We start from the raw sequence: 23,118 nt of genomic DNA, 5'->3' as shown, positions 1-23,118 counted from the left end.
GTGTAATCAGCCCTGCACTTCTCGCATAGGCGAGAATGATGCATCCCCCCGCCTCCAGGGTTTCTCTCATCACATATCACAAGAGGCTTCCGTGCAATCTACAGCACATGCACAGTGGCATGTCATCAGGGGGCCAACTGCAAGAACCAGGAAGAGACAGCCAGTTCCCCATGAAATAAGAAGAGAAGAAGACAGCACAAGTCTGAGTGTGCAGCAGGGATTACAGCAGAACAATGCTGCATTCGCTGGGCATATTGGTTTTGTTTGTTGAGGATAACCCAGCAAACAAGGTTGGAAGGTATTGAAAAATAATAACGCGGGGGTGATGTTGCTCTTTTAGATGCCCATATATATCTTAAAGGGAGGATTATCATTACTGACATTGAACACCAATGAAGGGGGTAGGGAATTTTAATTACTGACACCGAACACTAATGAAGGTTTTTTTCTTGATCATACATCGCAGGACACAGGGAGTTAATTTCTGGGTTATGTAGCAACCTTCCGGTGATTGGACACTAGCAAATCATTCAAAGATGCAGGACAGCCCTGCTCAACCCCTCCCACTTCCATTTTTCTTTTGCTATTGTCCTTAGGGGATCGATGCCATCTCTCTGCTCTGAGAAAAGTACACCTTTTTGCACTATATTTTTCTGCAAGACCCTTCCAACATATTTCCCTCATGGTTCTCTGGGCCACTGCCGTGTCTTCAGTAGCTACCTAGATTGTTTTTTTCTTCGGCAGAGCCTTGGTCTATTGTGGCTTCAATACACAGGAAGGAAGATGCAAGGCTGGCCTGTAATGTGCTCAGTCACTGGATCCTGTGTGTGGCGCCCTCCTTGGCACTTTGTGCAGCATGTGTGGTTAGCCATAGGGTACTCTAGAGGTTCATGATCATGGTCCATCTAAGTTGAGCCCTGACCCTGAAGCCCCCCTAGGTGGGTATCCGCTATTTTGTCACACCTTCCAAAGGTCACTGGTCTTTGAAATGCCTAAATGTGTAAAACCATATCTGTTCATTTGTTTTTTCACCCTGTGTTGTATGGTGAATGGGAATTGAACCACCCTGAGAAGTTGTTCATTCCCCTGCTCAGCACTATCCCATTTAGGATGGCTTTCTTAAAAAAATGCCCAGTCTCTGTCATAGACCCTGCCCTCTCTTGTTCAAACAAAACCCTTATAGTCCATGTAGAGGATGGCCTGGCAGATACTCTCTGTCAGATCTCTGGAATGACAGAGATATTCCTGCCCTTACTCACTTTTAAGGTGGCCTTCCTTGTTGCCATTACCTTTGTTAGACGTGTTTCTGAATTAGCAGCTTTGACTGGCAAGACACCTTTTCCAGTCATCCATTAGGATAAGGTTGTGCTGACGCCTAGGGTTGCCTTTCTTCCTTCCACCTTAACCATGACTTGTCCTGCTTCGATCATCCTAAGGAAATTTCTCTCCACTGTTGATGTGGTTTGGGTGATTTATAGCTTACCTTTCTGTAACAGCCTTGTTTCGCAATTCTGACTCTTTTTGTCACCCCTGAGAGCCCCTGTATGGAGCAACCAGCCTCCTGCTCACTCTTACTAGGCGATTCATCAGATCAGTTTCTTCATTTCCATTCACCACGCACTCTACTGGAAGTGTTACTGCTTCTCGGGCATTTCAGTATTAGGCTTTGGTTTCCCACCTGAACCAGGCCGCCACCTGAACTCCATGAAACAAATTTTATAGGTTAGAAAAAAATCTGGTTATTGCGGTCACTTACACTGAACACTAATGGTGGGGTGTTATTACTGCCACTGTCACTGACCCCAATGAAGCAGGCTTTATTATTGCTGACCCTGACACCATTAAAATGCCTCTGCTCTGAGCTGGATGCTACTTCCCAGAAACCCTTGTGTGGCTATGTCTGTGGCAGTGCATGCTTCCTAACAGACCGGTGTGAGAGTGGGATATAGCAATAGTACACAAGTGAACAGAGAAGCCCCTAAGTATAGAACGTCCTGGAAGGGGGTTATCCCTCTAATATGTGTGCCTTTTTCTGGTGTTATATGCATGACCATCATCTGATATTTTTAAATTGTATTAAAAAATGGTTTATATAAATATAGCCCTCTACTAGACTTGTGAATATAAATGCGGCCCTTGGGCCTTTTTAAGTTGGACACCACTGGATTAGAATATTAGAAGTAATACTACCTGTTTCCAGTATTATCTGTTACAGAGCTGGAAAAAAAAAATTAATTAAAGGGTTTCTAAACCCTCAGCTTTTTTTGCATATATCTACTGCTAGCAAGCAGTAGATATATGCAAAAAGTTAAAAAAAAAAAAAAAAAAGCCCGCTTTAACAGTGATTTAAACTTACCTGTGTCTTCCCCGCGCACTCCCATCTGAAAATGTGAAAATTCTCGGGCGGCCGCAAAGGATCTTGGGTCACGCGCATTTCACATTTTTGGCCGGAACGCGAGGAGGGACGCAAGGTAAGTCAATGGACGCGTGCACCCGCATGCAGACACCGTGGGACAGGAAGTGCCAGCAAGCCCAGAGGAGTAAGCGCTGGAGAGAAGGCTGAAAACATCAGGAAAGAAGAAGAAGATCGGATTAAGCGACATCATTTAAGGTAAGTGCTTTAATTAATGTTAGGGTGAGGGGAAAAGTTGCCTTTAATGTCACTTTAAGTCTAGACGTCATGTACATCACGGCAAATTCTGAAATACCACTTCTTAATTCCCCTACTAAATCAAAAATTAACTAAACATCGAGGCCAAGGACAGAAGATTGCCATAGTCTGCTGACAAAGTTAGGCGGCATGGAGTGTTTTCCATCGCAACTCATCTCTCTATGATAATTTATCTTGTAGCCAAATTTCTTTCCAAGTTACAGATTTCCTCTTTTACAGTAACCTTCAGAGTTACAGGCAAAGGTCACCATGTCTGAGCCATAATGCAACTTGATCAAAATGCTTTTATGAAAAATGTGTTGCACTTAGGAATGCTGTTGCTGGAAGAAACTTGATGTTCTTGCCACCTTATGAATTTTGTCCTATAAAGCATGAGTCTTTTTACTGTTGCATTAACTAACTGCATTAGTGTTTTAACCAACCACGTTTATGGTGTACATGTAATACACATATGCATGGGGTTTTTTTTGTGTTCTCCCATTTGTATGTTTATTTTAGGCAGTTGAAATGTGTATTGCTCTGAGTCTTTTGGATTATTTTTATGATTTTGGTGCCATCCGTGAAGTTACTTCGAGCACCATTTATTTGATTGTTGGCCGGGACTGCTGAAAGGTGTGCGGATGGCACCTCCATCAATTGGATCATCTCCCACAGTTCTGTGCAATGAGTGATTATTACAATCATCTTATTGCAAGAAACACATACAAGTGTGTAAGTTACTGCCAAACTTCAGTAGGAGAGATGATGTAACATCCCCACCCCTCCTCTCCTCCAATCATAGAATGCCTTGTATTCTTTGAAAAAGTACAAGGCATTTTCTCAATAGGCAATTAGTGAGGAGGGGAGGGTGATGCAACCAGAGCACTTTACTGCTGGAGTTGCATCCCTCACCCCCCACAATGACAGGAAGCCTGGCTTTATGTGTAGAAGATGGCATGCTTCAAGGTACATATAACATGTAGCGTGTAATTGATAATTTACACCCCCAGTGCGGCCTATAAATTATCATTGTTCCCAAAGTTTGGAAAAGAGATTACTTGCAAGGATTTTCACTCTTTTTGACTCAGATTCACAGTTTTAGTTTATTCACATATGTATTTACTGTGTTGGTTGCTGTGGGATTATATTTCTATAATCTGGAGTATAAAACTTTAGTCTGGCTCACTTTGAATAGATTCTTGATAATTTTTTTTAAAGGTCCTTGTGCATAGGAGTCTCTCATTGACTGGTCCATGAGTAATGTACTTTCTTTACCGTTTATTGAAGGACTCATAGTTACATAGTTACATAGTCAGGTTGAAAAAAGACACAAGTCCATCGAGTTCAACCTATAGAGATATAGAGAGAAAAAAAAAGAAAAGCCTAAACAGAACACTGTGCCCACAATTACCCCCTGTTGATCCAGAGGAAGGCAAAAAAAACCCTATAAAGCATGGTTCAATTTGCTCCAACAGGGGAAAAAAAATTCCTTCCTGATCCTCAGGGACTCAATTCAGAGACTGTTGGGTTATACTGCCGCCCACAGTAGGACTTGGAATCTGGCAAGCATAAAAATTGTGGCCAGCCTGGTATAACCTTTTCCTACTCCTAGCATGCCTTAGTTTTTTGCTAGTGTCCAGGCGGATGGACGTCTTTTCTGTGCTCTGCTGAGAAATGTCTGTCATTTTTTGCTAGCCATTTTGTCAGTAAAAAAATTTACTATTTTTCTTTAGTCAAGATTAATTCATAAGCTGCTTGAGCAGGTCTGTATACATAGCTGTCCGGATTGGTGTTTCCTCAGAAATAGCTTTGTAGATAATTCACGTACCCCATTGGACTGGACAGTTTCTGGGCTAGCCTGGAATGTCACCTTCAGGAACTAGGCTCTGCTCTGTGCGACTTGAGTTTACATTGTTAGTTAGCCGAGGATCGCTTTACTGGTCCAGAGTCGTGGCACTGCCTCAGGTGTGACCCTGTGCTCTGAAGACTCACTTCTTTAGTAGATCATATGGACCGATCACTGGATGCTAACTCATTAGGACTATTGGGAGCCATTGAAATCCCCACTTTCTGGAAGTTTACAGTGGAAGCTGTTAATGCTGAGGCGGAGCTTTCTTCTGATGAAGCACTATCCCGCTGCTGCTCTTGACTGCAGGTGACATGTGGATCTATCCTTGGTTTATCTCTGCTGCCCGCCTACAGTGACCTGTTCACCTCCTGAAATTCTCTTGCTACCACCAACTGGCCCAGCCCTTGTAACCTGAGCTAGCCCAGAGGTTTTTCTTGGTTTTTTTTTGTTTGTTTATTTAAATAGAAACAAAGTAAAACAAACAAGGGCAGAGAAAACAGCAAGAGAGATGTAGAATACACAACAATTGACTTTGCATGTCCAAATAGTTAACAATAAACATAGCTGAAATAGAAAATAACGGCAGTCGGAGCCGATCTTAAATATATGATAGAAACTGAAGATGATTATATAAGAAACCAGTAATAATCCTCCCAGAAGGTGACGCCAAGGACAACCTCGAGTAACCGGGGAAGGACAGCATAAAAATGGATCCAGAGTTTTCCGTCATTAAAGATATATTTTTTCATTTAGAATATCCTGCCTTCCAGAGCTCAGATTGTTAGCTTGTACAGTTTGATATTACTGTTCCATTGGGGTGATTAGGTTTTTAGTCAACGACCTTATATTTAATTAGTACCTGGTACCACTAATAGGCTCACGCTGATTAATTTAAATGGCCTCAGCAATGAGTGTTATTGTTTTAACCAGTTCAATTCCTGCACCTGTATACCTCTTATAGACCAGAGCTATTTTTAGCAATGAGCATATTGATTCAGTAACAGATTTGTCATTGCTTATGACACTGTAAGTATTACATATATCATTTTTGGAGGGACCGACAAGGCTTGCTTTGTCTTCAAAATCTGTTTCATTTTCTATGTATTCTAAAGACAAAAATAAGTGTAAAAAAAAATAATAATAATAATAATAATACACATTTTTTTCCCCTCATTTGGCCAGTGGTAGTTTTTAAGTTGTTGTAACTACAAATAACAAGTTCAAAATTTATGATGTGATTTGTCCCATTTCTTATAACACAAACTGTTTTTGTTACCAAACATGGTGATGTTAACAAATTAAATATAAGCCTGTTTTTATTTCTGTGTAAGTTTTAAATGTGATGCTACAAAAATGGGGGGAAAAGTTCAAGTGTGAAGGGTAAAACAAGATAAAAAACCTGCCAATAAAAGCTCAGTGGAAATTAGGTAATCAGGGTAACTAAGAAGTAATAAGCAGTTACATCAAATCTTACACTTACAGGTTTGCTAGGACTGACTGTGTGCTGATCCAAGGGCAAACCTTTGGCAAACACTATTTGCAGGCTTCATTCATACAGGGCCATACAGTTTTGTAAGAAAATTTAACCTCACAACAATATCTTACAATATGCTATGATCCCCATTTAGCGTAAACTGTAGGGGATTTGATGGAGCTAGGTATGGGACATGACAATTAAAATCATAGAGCGTGTTTATGAAGCAGTGAATCTAGCATTCACTGGTGGTGGATCTTCCAGTTGTGAATAAATCAGTCATTTAAAAACACACACAAGTGAATGTTTGGTGAAAGTCACATTCACTGCTTTAAAACTATGCATGTTTTCAAAGAGGCTTTTTTTATATTGGAAAGTGTTCTGCATTTTTTCCTTCCAGGTAGAAGTTGTCTTGCCTTCTCTTTTTCTGCCTGATTGGCTATTGACCTTATACCTATGGGAGGACTCCAACTCTGCCATTGGGCGGTTGAACATCAGCTTAATTCTCCTGACTCCCTGCCCCTATGCTCTCTAATGACCTAAGCTTGGTATGCCAGCAGAGCCAGCCTTACCAGTTGAATTGGCACTCTACAGGGAGCTTGCACTGAAGGTGACCAGATCTTTGCCAACCTTTCTAGTCTATAGGCAGCTCTATAAGTTGGTGAGAGGGTGCATATTTGTGGTGGTTACATTTGTCATTGTATACAGTCTTATCTCCGTTTATATGGCAACCTCACAGTTTGCATGTTTGTCTTGGTTACCAAATTGCCAGATCTTCCGAGTCTTTATCTTAGACCTGATGAAGATCTAGTTTCCTGACTGTCAAATTATGATCGAAGATGTAGCGCTTTATGCAAGTTTTGCATGCAAAATTGAAGTAATAACATGTAAAATCAAAAGTATTGCAAGATCTGTGTAACGTTTTTAGGTGCTAATTATAATCTGCATATTTATAATGCATAGTCATGCTTTGTTCTGGGTTACTGTATTTTTTTTAAATTGTGTTGCACATATAATTATATTCCACACTGTAAACCTTAAAGCCTCTTGCAGATAGATGTCATAATACATGTGTTCAGATTCGTTTTGGAGCTCAATTCTAAATGTATTTAGAAGCATGTAATGCTTTTCTATGGCTGAATGCACATTAGACATTTAGCAGCAATCTGGGTGCATTCAGTTTAGTTGTATTTCCACAAACAAGAAATATGTGCACCCCTGGACCATTTAGCTGGTTTTATGCAGCTAAACACGCAAGTACATTTAAACGCAAGGGAAATTGGAAATCTCTTCTTTTTATAAACTAATAATGTTTTGGCTGCACTAAACCCATCCCTAAATTTTGTCCTACTGCTTGTCAAATATTGGACCTACAGCAACCCTGAGATTTGTGAGCAAATGTGTAAAGTTCTCAGAGCTGTACAGGCCAATATAAAATGCCACCATTTAATCCAGTTTTACAGATGGATAAATGCACACACGCAATAGGTTGGACTTGATGGACTCATGTCTGTATTCAATCTCAAATACTATGTAACTATGTATGAAAAAATACTCAAATTTCCCTTGATTTTTACCTCTTGTATTCCCCTGTAGAGCAGCACTCTGGCTGGGAGAAGGAGGGGAAGCTCTGAGCCGCTAAGGCTCTTCTCCATTGCACAATGCTGTAAATCTGAGCTTCCTTAGAGGATGAGGGAGCAGAATGATAGAGTTGGTCTAAGATCAGGCTGTATTGGTCCACTGCAGTGTGGTCTGTAGAGAGTGGTCAGGGTGGGCAGGTCCTGGCTATGTTGTCTAGCATGGTTATCTAACTCAAACTTAAAGTGACATTAAACCCTCAGATTTTTTAACATAAACCAATACTGTAATGTGTGCCTTACTGTAGTCCATGGTAGTTTCCCTTCTCTGTGCTGCTCTTTTTCTTTTAAATCCTCATGTCTTCTCTGGGGGAGAACTTCCCTTTGCAGCTGGTTGCCTCTTCCTGTAGTGCTGGCTCAGGTTGCAAACCTACACACAGACACCATGTATCCATTTCAGAGACAAGGCAGTCTGCTGCAAAACAGAAGTTCTGCCCAGCATGAGAACAGATACAGATTTAAAAGGAAGAGCAGCAAAGAGAAGGGAAACAACCATGGATTACAGTAAGGCACACATTACAGTATTGGTTTATGTTAAAAAATCTGAGGGTTTAATGTCACTTTAAGGTTTAAATCTTTGACAGCTGAAATAGTACAAATAGATGGTCATTTATATTTACTTTTCACTGTGTCAAACACACAATAAGTTACAGAATAAGAATGTGAACAATGTAGTCTGTTTATATAGGTAATTCTTTTTTTTGAGTGTTGCTTTGATATGCAGTCTGCAGTGCAGAAGGCGGTAGAGTCCGGAATCTGTGAAAATGGAGTAGGTGTTAGAAAACAGAATATTCTAGATATTGGAGCACTAGTGGAAATATTTGAGCTGTAGCTCAGTGATATATACCAGCCCTGTGGATAGTGCTGTGAGATGGATGCTCTTTCTGTTGGTGATTTGCTGTTTTCTTATTAGCAAAGAGTTTGATCGGAGGCTTAAATGAATGTGTTCGTGTGAATTACGATTGCGGTTTGTTTCTCATAGTGTCAGAGCTGCAGACACATTCATACAGTGCAGTGCATGTGTAGCTGGTGTTTTGGCCAGAGGACTGTTCATAAGCTGCCAGTGATACATGATATTTGTCCCTGCTGCTCATGTTCCATCAGTTTTTAGCATCGCCTTAAGGAAAATGACAATTAATCAGCTCTTCTGGTCTGCCCTGGCAGCTCTCTGGCCCATGGGCAGATTAAGTCAGTGCTTGTGTCTGTGCGTCTCCTAACAACTTGACAGGTTGAAAGATTTTAACAAACAACCCCTGCTTTAATCCTCCGCTTAGAGCACTTCGTATTCCCCCAAATCATCTCCATTAATAACAGAATGTCCAGCTTTTTTTCCCAACAAATTTTGCTTTTTAGGTGTAGCATAAGCTGGCAACTCTTATGAAGAGAAGATTTATGTGCCAGAGCAGACTCTAGAACTAATCCATCTTCTTTCTGCAGATAAAAGCATTTTATTCTATGTGTGTGTTACCCAGGCGCATAAAGAGATTCCTCCATTTAAAGCAGAGGTAAAAGAACAAGCAGGGCCTGTGTGCAGTATGCCAGGTGTTAGATCTCATGTGAGATTGCCAGAGATGTGTTTTTTAGGCTAATCGCTATCAGAGCATTACTTGCAAATCTGTGGTTTTTGTATTAGCATTTTGCTGTCAGACTGTCTTTTTTTTCTACTCCAGTGGAACGTAAACCGTCTGCAGATTATACAACAGACCTAGTAACAATTTTCCATTTAATCGATAATGCTTGCCTGTATGTATGTTCTGCTATGGGTTATTGCTCATGAAACTCTGGTTAGCATTAGACACAGTAGTCTTGTGCTTTGGTGGAGGCAGGAGCTTGAGAGTTTGCTACTTTGCTTGGAGTGTGCATCAGATATTTTATATCTTTTGCTTTTATCATTCATATAAAATTAGAATATTTATGTACATATGTTTAGATACAAAGATATATAGACATATATATCCTACCTTGCCCTCCACTGCTACTGGGATTCCTGTGGCAAGATTTCTCCTCCATAGTTCTGTATTCTATCCTGCCCACCTTTTGGGGTTTGTGTGTTTTCCCTTCTACCTTTTGTGTTCTCCCTAAAATAATTTACATTTCAGAAGGGAGCTGTATTTGTGTGTGTCTGCTGTATTTGTTTACCACTCATTTTCTTTAACATTCACGTTAAGCAGCATGTATAGTTAATGATGGGTTCATTCATAGACTGTCACAGTTACTTTAATATAAAAACGTTTTTGTTATTCTTCATAGAATCCCCTCACCTGGATATTCTTTAAGCTTAATGAGTTTGAGGGGACTAGACAAGACTGTTAATGAAAACTTGTGGCCAACTTGTGATGAGAAGATGTTGCAGGGCATAAGTATCGGGATTATCGCTGCTGATTCACAAGCCCGTAGATTGTCAGTCAGCACCTGGCCATACCTAATCCTGCCCTCTGCTCTCTGGATTGGCACAGCTGCCTTTTTTGCTAAAGCCTTCCCACTTTGAGCTGCAGTGTCTGAAAGGGGGAGAGTGTGAGAGACAAATGGGGGATTTGGCTTGCTCAGGGAAGAGTGAGGCTTGTGCATCACATAACAACTGAACTTGGTACTTATTTACACTGCTATATTGGAACCTTTTAGTTGTCCTCTAATGTTAACTTTTAACAAACCCAGCCAGTTGAAACGAAGTAAATAATTAAAAAAAGCATAAGCAAAAAATGATCTATAGTGAAAAAAAGGGATATATATTGATACAAGTATCTGTGCCAATACCGAGTATTTGGGCGAGTACTCTTACTTGCCCAAATGCTCTGGAACTTACCTGCGATACCAGAACTTCCGGTAAGAGGGAGATCTCCCTCTGACCGGCAATGCCGAGTCAGAAAGCCGAGTCATGACTCGCCTCCCAGCTCCCGGATTCGTCAGGAAGCCACGCTACCTAGCAACAAGTGAAGCCAGCTTCCTAGCCAATCAGGAAGCAGGGAGGCGGTTCATGGCGTGCCACCCGGCTTTCTAAAAGGCTAGGAAGCCGACATCACTTGTTGCTATGCAGCCTGGCTTCCTGACCAATCGGGAAGCCAGATGGCACCTCTTGACCTGCCGCCCTGCTTCCTGATTGGTCACGGAGCCTCGGCAAGTGAAGCCGGTATAATTTTGATAGAACGCAGGCTTCCCAGTCAGGAAGCCGGATGGCGGGTCATGATCTGCTGTCCAACTTCCTGATAATCAAGGCACCGGAATCGGTACTCGGTATCGGTGAATATCGGAAAAAATTTATCAGTACTCGATACCGAAAAACCGGTATCGGTGTAACCCAAAACAAAGCAATCTGTTTTTTCACAATTTTTATTTAGAAATCTTGACATTCCTATACAATTTTAGGTTGACCCTGCTGATTCTCTATTGCCACCTCGCTCTTTTAATTTCTTGGATCACCTCTTTGACCAATAGGGAAGATTATGGGGTGGGGCCAGTTGAATAACCCAATATCTTTCTCTTTATTATGGTAGCCATATGGAGGTATGGTATATATGTTACTCTGGCTGTAGTAGACATTCAGTCATCTATAATTTTTAAAAAGGTAGAAGCATGTCATGCAAAAATGTTCAATACCATGACGTCAGTTTAGTGGCACTGGTATTGGATTGTGACGCTTGGACTAAAAGTGTGCTGAAACACAATACCACAAGCTGCACTGTAATGTCTTTAGATGTCTGCTGGCTGAAAAAATGGAATGAAGTCTGATATTTTCAGTTTTTTTAAATTTGTACTTCAAGCACATGTATGTTTGTTTTCCAAAACGTCTTTTTTTTTTCAATGCATGCAATAAAAGTATTTATTGGATCTAAAAATAACATAAGTCATGTGTTAGTTATTAAGCCTTCTGCTTTCCTGTGTTCAATACATCTTTGTTTTGTTTTAATTTGTTACCAAGATTTATTATTTGTATTTCTGTTAAGTGTTCCCAGCCAAGTTGGTGTCTGCATGCAAAGTACGGAAAGCAACATATTAATGACTATACATTAAAGCTAACGCAAAAAATGCTGGGATTCTGAATGCAGCTCTTCATTAGATGTTATCACAAACACAAGTATACTTTAATAATTTCTTAGTATTCTGTTTTGTAACAGACGGAGGTCTGTTTTGAAAAACTACAACCACACCAAAATAATTTTTATGAATGGGCGTCCAGACCCTTCCATGGTGTTATATGCAACCATTGTATGAGTGGCCACCAAGACTTGCAGCCCACTTTGCAGACACTGAAATTGTGCAGCCCAGTATTTTCATTATAATTCAGTTGTTCCCAAGACCTGTAATTTCACTATAACAATCAATTTTCTTAGTGTAAACCCATGCTTCTTCCATTATACTGTATTAGTGGTCCACAACCAGTGTCTTGGTTTGATGTTGATTGAAGCAGTCACCTTTGTTTACATTCACTGTGCCAGCATTCTATATTTTTCATAGGTATGAAGATTAACTGAGACTGTTGAATAGATGTCATACCTTTTTAACCAGTTGACATCCACGGTGTTAAACCCCCTTCCCATCCAGGCCATTTTTCAGTATTCAGCGCTGCGGTACTTTGACATTTATTCCGTCATGCAACGCTGTACTGAAATTAATTTTTTACCATTTTTTAGGGACAGATAGAGCTTTCTTTTGGTGGTATTTAATAACCACTGGGGTTTTTATTTTTTACTATATTAAGGAAAAATTACCGAAATTTAAAAAAAAAAACTGTTTCCCCTATATTAAATGATAAAACATTTATTATTACCCAATTTTTTGGTAAAATATAAAAGACGGGGTCACGTCGGGTAAAAAGACACCAAACATGTCAAGCCTTAAAATTGCGTGCGCGCGCGAAACCTCAAAAAACGATAATACCCCAAATTGGCCATAGGCGACACTTTAAAAGCTTTTACCGCTCATCAGTTTAGTGTTATCAGTGATTGATGGCCCTAAAATGATTGCTCTCATTGCGACGTTCGCAGCAATATGTAACGAAATTAGGGGTCCCTAGGACCCCTAATTTCACCTGTGGACCCCAAAAGAAGCTGATGAAGCAGAGATCTGCTTCATCAGCTTCTTTTCTCTGGCTATAGCAGCCAGATGACTGACAGGTGAATGCGGAAGTGATGTAACACGCATCACTTCTGCATTCACAGCATTGGTCGGGTCTTTTCTGCCCGTGCGCGCCCGCGAGCAGAAAAAAAATGCCGTCTGGAGACGGCAACCCGCCAATGCTGCAGTGCCGTCCGTCCGTTTTTTTACAACGGGCGGACGGCAAGTGGTTAAATATTTTTCATAGGTATGAAGATTAACTGAGACTGTTGAATAGATGTCATACCTTTTTAATATTTAAATTCAAGCTGTTATTAACAAAGTTGATAATCATTGTTTTTCATACGTTGTGTTATTCATCGCTACTTGTTCAATTTCTCTAATTGGAAAGGGTTTGGAATCTCATCACTATATTAATAGTTGAGCCATCAACACTCACTGGCCGCTTTATTAGGTAAACCTCTTCAACTGCTCATTAACACAAATATCTAATCAACCAATCACATGGCAGTAACTCAATACATTTAGCCATGTAGACTTGGTCAAGATGGTCTGCTGAAGTTCAAACCGAGCATCAGAATGGGGAAGAAAGGTGATTTAAGTGACTTTGAACATGGCATGGTTGTTGGTGGCATAGGGGCTGGTTTGAGTATTTCAGCAACTGCTGATCTACTGGGATTTTAATACACAACCATCTCTTGGATTTATAGAGAATGGTCTGAAAAAGAGAAAATATCCAGTGAGCGGCAGCTGTCTAGGTAAGAATACCTTGTTGATGCCAGAGGTCAGAGGAGAATGGCCCGACTGGTTAAAGCTGATAGAAAGGCAACAATAACTCAAATAACCAAGGTATGCAGAAAAGCATCTCTGAACACACAACACATTGAACCTTGAAGCAGATGGGCTACAGCAGCAGAAGACCACACCGGGTGCCTCTTCTAGCAGCTAAGAACAGGAAACTGAAGCTACAGTTTGGAAGGGTTCACCAAAATTGTAAAATAGAAAATAGGTGCATAGTTAGTCAGGTTGAAAAAAGACACATGTCCATCGAGTTCAACCTACAGAGATATGAAAAAAAGAAAAGCCTAACCAGAATGCTACGCCCACAATTACCCACTGTTGATCCAGAGGAAGGCAAAAAATCCCTATAAAGCATGGCTCAATTTGCTCCAACAGGGGGAAAAAAGTATTGGACTTTGCAAAAAATATGTGTATTATAATGTGTTTGTATGCACTACAATTATTTGAATTCATCTTTAAAACTTGAATTTGGTAAACAGTTCTGCTAATATGTGGCAAAAAAGATTGCCACTGCCACCATTTTATTCTACAGGTTTCAGAAAATATATAATTTTGGGGTTTTAAATAATCTTTAGGCCTACTCTGAAGTCTGGAAAGCAGGCATTATTCTGGTCCAAGTTGGAAACTAGTGACCTAACTGAAAAGATAAATCGGGCTTTATTGTAGATGATTAAAGTAATTGCTTGTGCTAAATAACTGAGTGTGAACAGAAACTCAATTTTAACTACCTAGCCATTACATTCTAGGTATTTCCTTGTTTTCCAGGTTTTTATGCAAAACCAAAGACAATTATAAGGGATTTAATCTTCAAATACTGTAAAAACTGACATTTGGATACAAATTATTTTATACGAAGAACCATGTAGTAAAATATGTTACCAGTTTTTTTACAATATCCTTTTTTTTATTGAATACATGTAATTTGATTAATTGATGAAGCACTTTTATCCTTCTCTTTTCTGTAGGCTCGGAAGTTGGATATATATTTTGAATATGAAGAGAAGTTGATGAGCAAGTCGTCTTTGGACAAATCCCTCCTGGACATAATCTCTGACCCAGATGGTGAGCTTGGCTTTCTTATATTCTTGCTGGGCCAGGAAAGGGTTAATTTGCTGGGGAAAGCCAGTAGGTGTTATAGGTTGTTTGTTTTGTTATTGCTACTGAGGCTGCCCTTTAGGTCTTCGCTCTGAAGCCAGCACACTCGACACCTCATTGATTTCAAATGTCTCCGGCCTCACAGCAGGTCTCAAGGAAGCTGCTGGCAAGGAACGTACCACACATCTCTGTACATGGCACAGTCCCACAAATCTGACTGCACATATATGTGATTTCAGGCCAAGACTTTATTGCTTATTCAGTGTGCTTTTCCGAGTAAGACCTTTGTGAGATGCTATTTTATACACATATGTTTATCTCTGCATTTACGATTTCTATTTTTTTTTTATACTATTACTAATAAAATATACTAGCATGGCCTTACAAATCTTAGGGAACAGAATGGAATGTTGTTCTGTTGCTTGCTATCCACTCAACAATTGTTTTATATATGTATAAACGAATAACCAAATTTACATTTTATCTAAAAAGTTCACTCTTCTGCGCTCAGGATCAGGATAAAGTTTTTTCTGTCTAAAGCCGCTGTGCTAAAAGCTAAAGAGCTCTAAGACTTTTACAATCAATGCTACAGCGCTGAAAGATCCAAGTGAGAAAACGATGTGCTGCTAAACGTGTTTAAACAAGAAAAATAATTATAAATGCATCAAATCCAATAATCTAATTATGCCAGTGTATATATAGTGCCTCAATAAAGTAATGAATATATCAGCCTTTGGTGTAGAAGTGTTAGTGTAACAATAAATGTTGTAATAAAAAAAGCTGGCGCTAAAAAGATCCAAGTGAAAAAACTGTGTCACTAAACGGGTTTAAACAAGAAAAAAACAATGTAAATGAATCAAATGCAATAATCTAATTTTGCTTGTGTGTATATATATAGTGCATCAATTTAGTAATGAATACATTAAACCTTGGTGTAGAAGTGTTAGTGTTACAATAAATGTTGTGATAAAAATGTTTCCATGTTACAAATATCACAGTGTAAAAAGAATGTCCAGTGTGGTTGAAAGGATGTAGGGCTGCAGCTAACGATTATTTTCATATTTAAGGTGGTGGGCGGGGCTAAGTGCCGCAATGAGAAGACATCCCGACGTATCTGACGGGATCCTCCCCACTTATGACTGACAGTGATTCTTGAGAGCTTCTGCGTGCACGAGCTGACAAAACACAGCTGTGCACGATGAGAGGAAGTGCGGCCACAGCAATGAGATCATTTGGAAAAAAAAAGCTTCGATTTTAATCGACTTAATCTAATAATTGTTGCAGCTCTAAAAGGATGTGTTCAAAACAAGCACTCCCGTGCAGTGAATAATGGTAATCTCTTCCTTTGTGCTCCAATGGATCCCCCAAAGAAAAGCCCTCACCAGAACCAGTGTCCGCGTAGATAGCCAAATCGTGTTTTCATGGGTCAGGTGAAAGCCTGATTCTCTGCAGCCAATGTTGTATTCTCCTTATTGTTCCATCTCATTTCTTCTGATGACAGCAGTCTCAATATCTACACATGTTCAAATTTAATTATCTCCTATAGATCATCTAATTACGTCACGTCTTCTCACACCAAGTCGCACACCCCCAACGCTTTCATTGACAAATTGTATTGAATACTGCGGATCCGCCAGCATTTTTTATTACAACATTTATTGTTACACTAACACTTCTATACCAAAGTCTGATATATTCATTACTTTATGATTTTTCTTGTTTTAAACACGTTTAGCAGCACATGTTTTTTACACTTGGATCTTTTAGCGCTGTACCACAGATTTACATTTTATATTACTAATAATACTGGAACTGCAGTTGGCATTCTTTTTATTTTAGTTATTAAAAGGGCCCTTTCTGTTGTTCCCTAATGAGTTTTTAGTGTCAGGTTAAACTTTTTGTTTTAGCTTATATGCCTAGTTAAAGTGACACTAAACTCAGGAGTTCAATCTTAAAAATGAATTCAAGTACCTTTAACTATTAACAAAAATATATCTTATTTGTGTATCACTCAGCTGTAGATCATTTGCACTGCCTGCTTTCTTTAAAGAGTTCAGGTCTAGTTACTTTTTTTAAACAAGGCTGTCTTGGCAGGCTCTTCCCCACCAGGCCAGAATTTCCTATATAGAGCTCATTGCATGTATGTAGACTACTGTGGGTATGAAAACAGCCATTTCTGTGGGTTTATGTAAATGCATCTTATGTAGTTGATGTATGTAGAATCTGTAAGGACAATTTCTAACCAATGAACCTTAGAAACAATTTAAAATCGAGAAATTATAAAAATCTGAACTGTTTTTGAACATTTTGAAAAGAATATTGTTTTGGTTGGATTTAGTACAAAACTCGGAAACAGGTCTGTTTCAAATGAGTTTACTACAAATCCCGGCCACGAGCCCCAAACTGTTTTGCTAGTCAAACTTTTACAGCTATTTGTCTGATTCTTGTAGAAAAACCAAGGAAACTGACCCACAAGTAGTATTTAACATACTTTTACTATACAAAAATGCTAAATGCACAAACTACTTTGTTACAGGTAAAATAATACAAAACAGGCAATTACATTGACATACGCATGCACCCATGAATCCATCATTTCTAGTACGTGCAATGGTTTATGCAATACGATACACTAAAGTTACTGAGCTGAGAGTTGCTGGATTAAGTTATAAGTTTCCGTATTGAACAGGACTTTGTGGCTATCAAGAGTTCTCAGGAAAAAGGCTTCTGGCTGCAGTCTCTCTCGAAGTGTGGCTTAGTGTCCTTTTCTGATCTCGGTGAAGTCCTATTGTTTCACATGGGCTGCTGGCTTTTATTTGGAAATGTTGGTAGCCCACCTGAGGGCGTCACCCTTAAAGGAGAACTATGGGGTTAGGGGCTTGTCCCCATAGTTCTCCTAAGGTTAACGGGAGGACACAAACTAGCGTCCTCCCGTCACCCAAAGCTCAGTACTGAGACGCCGCAGCTGAAACGGATCCCGACAATTCTGTCTGGATCCACCCAGCTGCGTGAGTGACAGCTGGCTCTGCCTATGCAGAGGCAGAGCCAGCTGTACCCGCCCCCTCCCCTGTCCGTTCCGCCAGTCAGCGCTGGACGATCTGACAGGGGAGGGGGGGAATCCAGTCACTCCCCTATCACGGCTCTCTGCAGTGACAAGATCGAGAAGTGAGAGAACGCCAGTATGTGTTCGCTCACTTCCCGATCTACTGAGCCGACCTGTGACAGTTTCATTATCACAGGTCGGCTAGAACTATGAGGATGAGTGAAAATCACTCACCTCATAGTTCTCCTTTAATCTATTCCATCAGATTTCTCTAGATGGTAGCAAAGCGCTGCAAATGCAATCTACAGTCAGTTAAGCTGGCCACACATTAGTAGATTTCTGAACGAAAGATCTTTCTTTACCACCTGATAATGCCAGGGTAGTTGGGAAAACAGGCTAACGTCCCGATGAATATCCAGCGTTCAATTCAGAGGCAGCATACTTGGGAAACTAGCCTAAAATAAACAGGTTTAGAGCACAGGAAGTGCTCAGCATTAAAGGCTGGGTTGATTGCAGATTAATGCAGCTGGTAAGGAAGGTGGAGCTAGAGAGTCCAGAAGAAAAGCTGCTGAGTAGTATAACCTGCAGTGAAAAGTTGAGTCCTCCCAGTGCCTGAAAGATAATGCTTCAGCACTTCTGCCTCAGAGACCCGGTTCAGCTTCTCACAATAGAAGATACTGTCCCATGGTCAGAAAGCTAGTCAAGATCATACTGTTTACCTTTAAAGTGACACTAAATCTTAAAAATGCACACAAGTACCTTAACTATTAACAAAATTTACCTTTTTGTGCATCACTCAGCTGAAGATCCTCAAATCATCTCTGAATTCAGGCTGACACTGTCTTTCCTTTTGGAGGGTGATTACTTTTGTTCTTCATGGTCCCTGTGTGTTTGTTGTAAAGTAGCCACTGCTCTATCTCACCCCTGTGATGGTCTATAATGTCACGTTTAGTTTACTAAATTGTATTGAGATTGTAGTCCATCACAGGAGCAAGCTTAGATAAGTGGCTACTTTGCAACACACAGGGACCATGGGAAACAAAATGAGCCACCTTCCAGAAGGAAGGACGGTGTCAGCACCAATTCAGAGATGATTTGAGGATCTACCTCTGAGTGATACACAAAGGTTAAGATAAAGTTAAGGTATTTGAATGCATTTTTTATATTTAACTCCTGAGTTTAGTGCCACTTTAACAATGGTATTTGTTTGAACAAGACCAACCCCTCTAGCAACCTGATGTTTGTAAATTTAAATGCAATTTGTCTACCTGAGATTTGTGTGTGTGTCTGTAAATCACAAAATTCTATTTAGACATATTTTATATGGGAAAAAACAGCGTGTGTGTATACACACACACACATACGCAATACAAATGTATAGTCCAGAAATCTTCTGAACATGGTAACTGTTGATATGCTTAACATAAAAAATAAATCTTCATATTCCTTAGCACCTTTTAATTAGACCGCGTCCTGCTTTTCTGTATAAACGTATTCTCCTGATTCCAGTAAGTCACTGGCACATCTCTCACATATGTCAGCGCTTCCCAAAACCCAAATACATTTCTGCAGAAATCAACACCTTGAAACCCATCATCTTAAGATTGGTTGTCTGTGCTCATATCCTCTGTTGAAGTTTCTTTTCACCATATGAAAACTTTCAAAAATACCTTTTTTTTTATATTGTCGTAATGTCTCGTCGAGCAAAAGCAATATACATTCCCACTTCTAGAAGGACTTTCCTTGTGATTTCCACATGAAGGCTAAATACCTGTACTGTGAAAAGTGTTTTATGTTACCATTGTCACCAAAACAAAACTAATCTGGCTATAGGTAAAAGAAACATTCATGTATTATTCAGGGTATAATTGCCAGCGTGTTATTTAAAATAGCTTATATAGTTAAGATAAGCCTATATTGTTTTTAGTAAGTCTTGATTATTAGCATATGTGTTGACATTTTCCCCGGGTGTATAGACTAGACATGACTAATTGTAATTCTGTTCATTACCCAAGTTTGTTACCAAATGTCTTGTGAGCCCTGAATACCTTTTTACTATAAAAAAACAACCTACAACAAGCATGCCATTTTGAGGACATGGGCTCCACATCACCGAGGGGTTAGGAAGCTTATCTCTAATTAGAGCCATTTGCCTGACAATTTTAAATCTGTCTAGAGGCTGAGTTTTTGTAAAACATGAAAGGAGAGTTAATCTGTTTTTTTTTTCCCCAAGGAATAGACACAAGGACAGGAAGCTGTCTTAATATGTTGTATAACGTTTATTAGGCATGTGTATCTGTTTAGGTAATTGTTAGTGCTTTGTTGTACCAGTAAGTATGTTGAAAAAAAGCTCTGGATTGGCACTACCCATTTATCGCATACTGTTTCCCATTATCTAATATCATAGTGCTGAGCTAAATACGAAGAAATATGGAAAAAATTGACTTAAAATTCAGGAGCCAGACAAGCAGGCATACCTAAGTTTAGTGCCTTGAGAATGTTTTCATACCCTTAGTGGTTTTCCCGTTTTATTGCATTACAACCTGGAATTAAAATTGATTTTTTGGGGGTTGTTCCATGTGATGTACACAACATGCCTCCCATTTTGTAGGTGCAAAATAATTTTGTATTGTGACACAAACAATAAATAAGAAGAAAAAAAGAAATCTTGAGTATGCATAAGTATTCACCCCTTTTGCTATGAAACCCCTAAATAAGATGTGGGCCAACCAATTGACTTCAGAGAACTAAAGCCATATTTTTTACACATTTACTACTAATGTATTACTATCACCTGAAACTCAGCATATAGAGGGCTATTGCCCGCTATATGCTGTAAGCGCAGAGCCGTGTTCAGCTGCAGTGTCACACGTTATCGCTAACTATTGAGATGAGTGTATTTCCCTCATCCCATAGTTCTGCTTCAAAAGTTCCACCTGTGTGCAATCCCAGTGTAACATGATGTCAGTATAAATACATTTCATCTGAGAGGTCCATGAGTCTGCAACACCAATAAGCAAGCAATATGATGACCAAAGAGCTCTCCAAACACGCCAGAGACAAAGCTGTGAATAATCATAGATCAGGTATGAAGGTTCACCTTCTGGAAAGACAGTGGTCCTAAACATACTGCTCAAGCTATGCTTAAGTGGTTGAAAGGGAAACCTTTAAATGTTTTGGAATGACCTAGCCAAAACCCAGACATTAATCCAATTAGGAATTTGTGGCATGACTTGAAGATTGCTGTACACCAACGCAGCCCATCTAATTTGAAGGTGCTGGAGTCCTGTTGTATGTGCTGAGAGACGTGGCTCTCAAGAGTGGGGTCTCCCCTTTCTTTTTCCTATCTGCATCATTGAAGAGATTATCCTTCCTCCATTGAAGTTTGGGCAGTAAAATGTATTGTCACCACAGTTTACTGTGAGACATAGATCATTTGATTTTGGCATCTGTCCAAGATGTGAATTATCTTTTGGTCTGGATTGTAGCAAGTTGAAAAAGACTGTGTTTCAAAGCATGCGGCTTGGATGGGGGTCCCCCCCCCTCCTTCCTTTTTATATGTGGTCCCCAGTTGCTCCCAGTAAGGTTTTCATTTGGGAAGAGTGGAGCTAGAACACTATCCCCTGAATTATGGCTGTTTTTTCTGGTCATTGTTGATATAAAATGACCACCTTTTTTTCCTGAAGAAGCAGTCATTAAGGACGGTTAAAAACGTTGAACTTTATTGAGGGTGATCCATTTCTTTAAATCAATATTATGACTGTATGCAATGTACACATACGTATGGAGATTCACAGTATCATATTGGAAAATAGTTTGTAGGGTACCCTTGACGGTATGTTTTCATGGGTTGTTACATACCATACAGTCACATTTTTGGTTGCCTCCTCAGATGAGTAACTTATATTATAATGTTATAATTATATGAACATATGTGTTTTACTACTAGAATGCTCTATGTATGTGACTTTTTTTCTCTGTTGTAAGAAAATGTATAGTTTTCTAAATAAGCATCCTGTTTAACTAATGTCATTGTAAAACATGAAAAGTCCCATAATTTAAACATTTGATGGACCGTTTTCTATGTAATTCCCCAGTAATGTGGTGCTGAGACATGTTGATTTGGTCCTTGATATTTGAATATGCTCGAGCTGCTCTACCAGTAGGTAGATGGGCAAAACTGTTAGAAACATTCTCCAATGGTAGCTCTACAAGGTATTGGCTTTTAGAGGGTAAATACTTATGCGCACTCAAGATTTTTATTTTTTCTGTCTTATTTTTTTGTCACAATAAAAATTATTTTGTGCCTACGTGGCAGGCATTTGTGTACATCACATGGTACAAACTCCCTAAAACATTTACTTTAATTCCGGATTGTAATACAGTAAAACAGGAAAAACACCAAGGGGGTGAATACTTTCGCAAGGCACTGGACATATAAGAATTTTCTAAAATGTGCCAGCTTTGATTTTTCAGGCATGTTGGCCATGTGGGTGCTGACATTTGTCTAAACGTGGGTTATATATATGTAACATTTAGACAGTCTTATATTATTTACAATACTCTATTGGATACAGTAGTAAACCTAGTCAGAAGATGGCTGCATTATCACTTCTCTGGTGTATCTAGATCTATTTTGCACGTGCAGAAAAAGGCTGCTACTTACTTCAGCAGTCTTGGTGTTTGGAATTGCAGTCAATCTATTTTCAATGAACATCCCCTTCATGGTATTATTTCCCTAATTTAAAACTAGCCAGATTACCCAAACACTGACATGACACTTACTGAATGAGCAGGTTGATTGAGCCAATGTGCTGTGTGTGAGAGCAGTCTGACTCTCCTGTGTGCTGTCAACACAGGACAGCTTTTATAATTGTAAGTACACATGTTTAATTAAAAAAAAAAAAAAAATGGTAGATTTAGCCTGAATGCATAATAAGTACAACAAACTTATCAATTTAATTATGAATACATTGTTTCCTCTATTATAGCAAGTTGTTGTCCAGGTACTCAGGTGGCAAAGGTGAGCCACACCATAATGCTTCCTCCATGTTTCTCCTTTATGTTTCACAGTTGGGATGAAGATTTAGTGTTTTCTTATTGTGGGCACATTATAAAAGACACATTTGCAAGTTTGATTTCTGCAGTCCTTTGCTGTAGACTTAAGTTGGCCATACACTGTAATACTTTCTTCCTTAAATCCGCGGGCTGAACAAAGAAAATATTACAGATTTCTCCATAAATGCTTACGAGTGTTGATCGGAGAATCTCATGCTGTTTGCATGGTATTCTGACGCCGGCCACTGTCATAATACCTGAACAGAGCCGGCAGCTCATTGGCTGCCATCTTTGTGTGTTCAAAGATTTTCTGACCGACTCTTTTGATCCGCTGATCGAGTGATGCCGGCCGAAACTCTGCTGACAGTGGCGCCCAATATACGAATTTCTGTCGGTTCATCAGGAAATGGCTGAAATTCATATGGTGTATAGCCAGCTTTTTTTTTTTTTTTTTTTTTT

General features: G+C 39.5%; 1 protein-coding gene across 1 annotated transcript in view; it reads left to right on the top strand.

Moving 5' to 3' along the window:
* Positions 1 to 23,118, top strand: part of SCFD1 (sec1 family domain containing 1) — a 107,591-nt gene that overhangs the window by 51,652 nt on the left and 32,821 nt on the right. Inside the window, exon 15 of the mRNA XM_018554151.1 lies at positions 14,429 to 14,525. Within this exon, the coding sequence (XP_018409653.1) occupies positions 14,429 to 14,525 (97 nt within the window). The remainder of the gene's footprint in view (positions 1 to 14,428; positions 14,526 to 23,118) is intronic.

Source organism: Nanorana parkeri, unplaced genomic scaffold (genome assembly GCF_000935625.1).
Source record: "Nanorana parkeri isolate BGI_ZX_2015 unplaced genomic scaffold, ASM93562v1 scaffold144, whole genome shotgun sequence".
Classification (NCBI taxonomy): domain Eukaryota; kingdom Metazoa; phylum Chordata; class Amphibia; order Anura; family Dicroglossidae; genus Nanorana; species Nanorana parkeri.
This window is presented reverse-complemented; position numbering and strand designations above follow the sequence as displayed.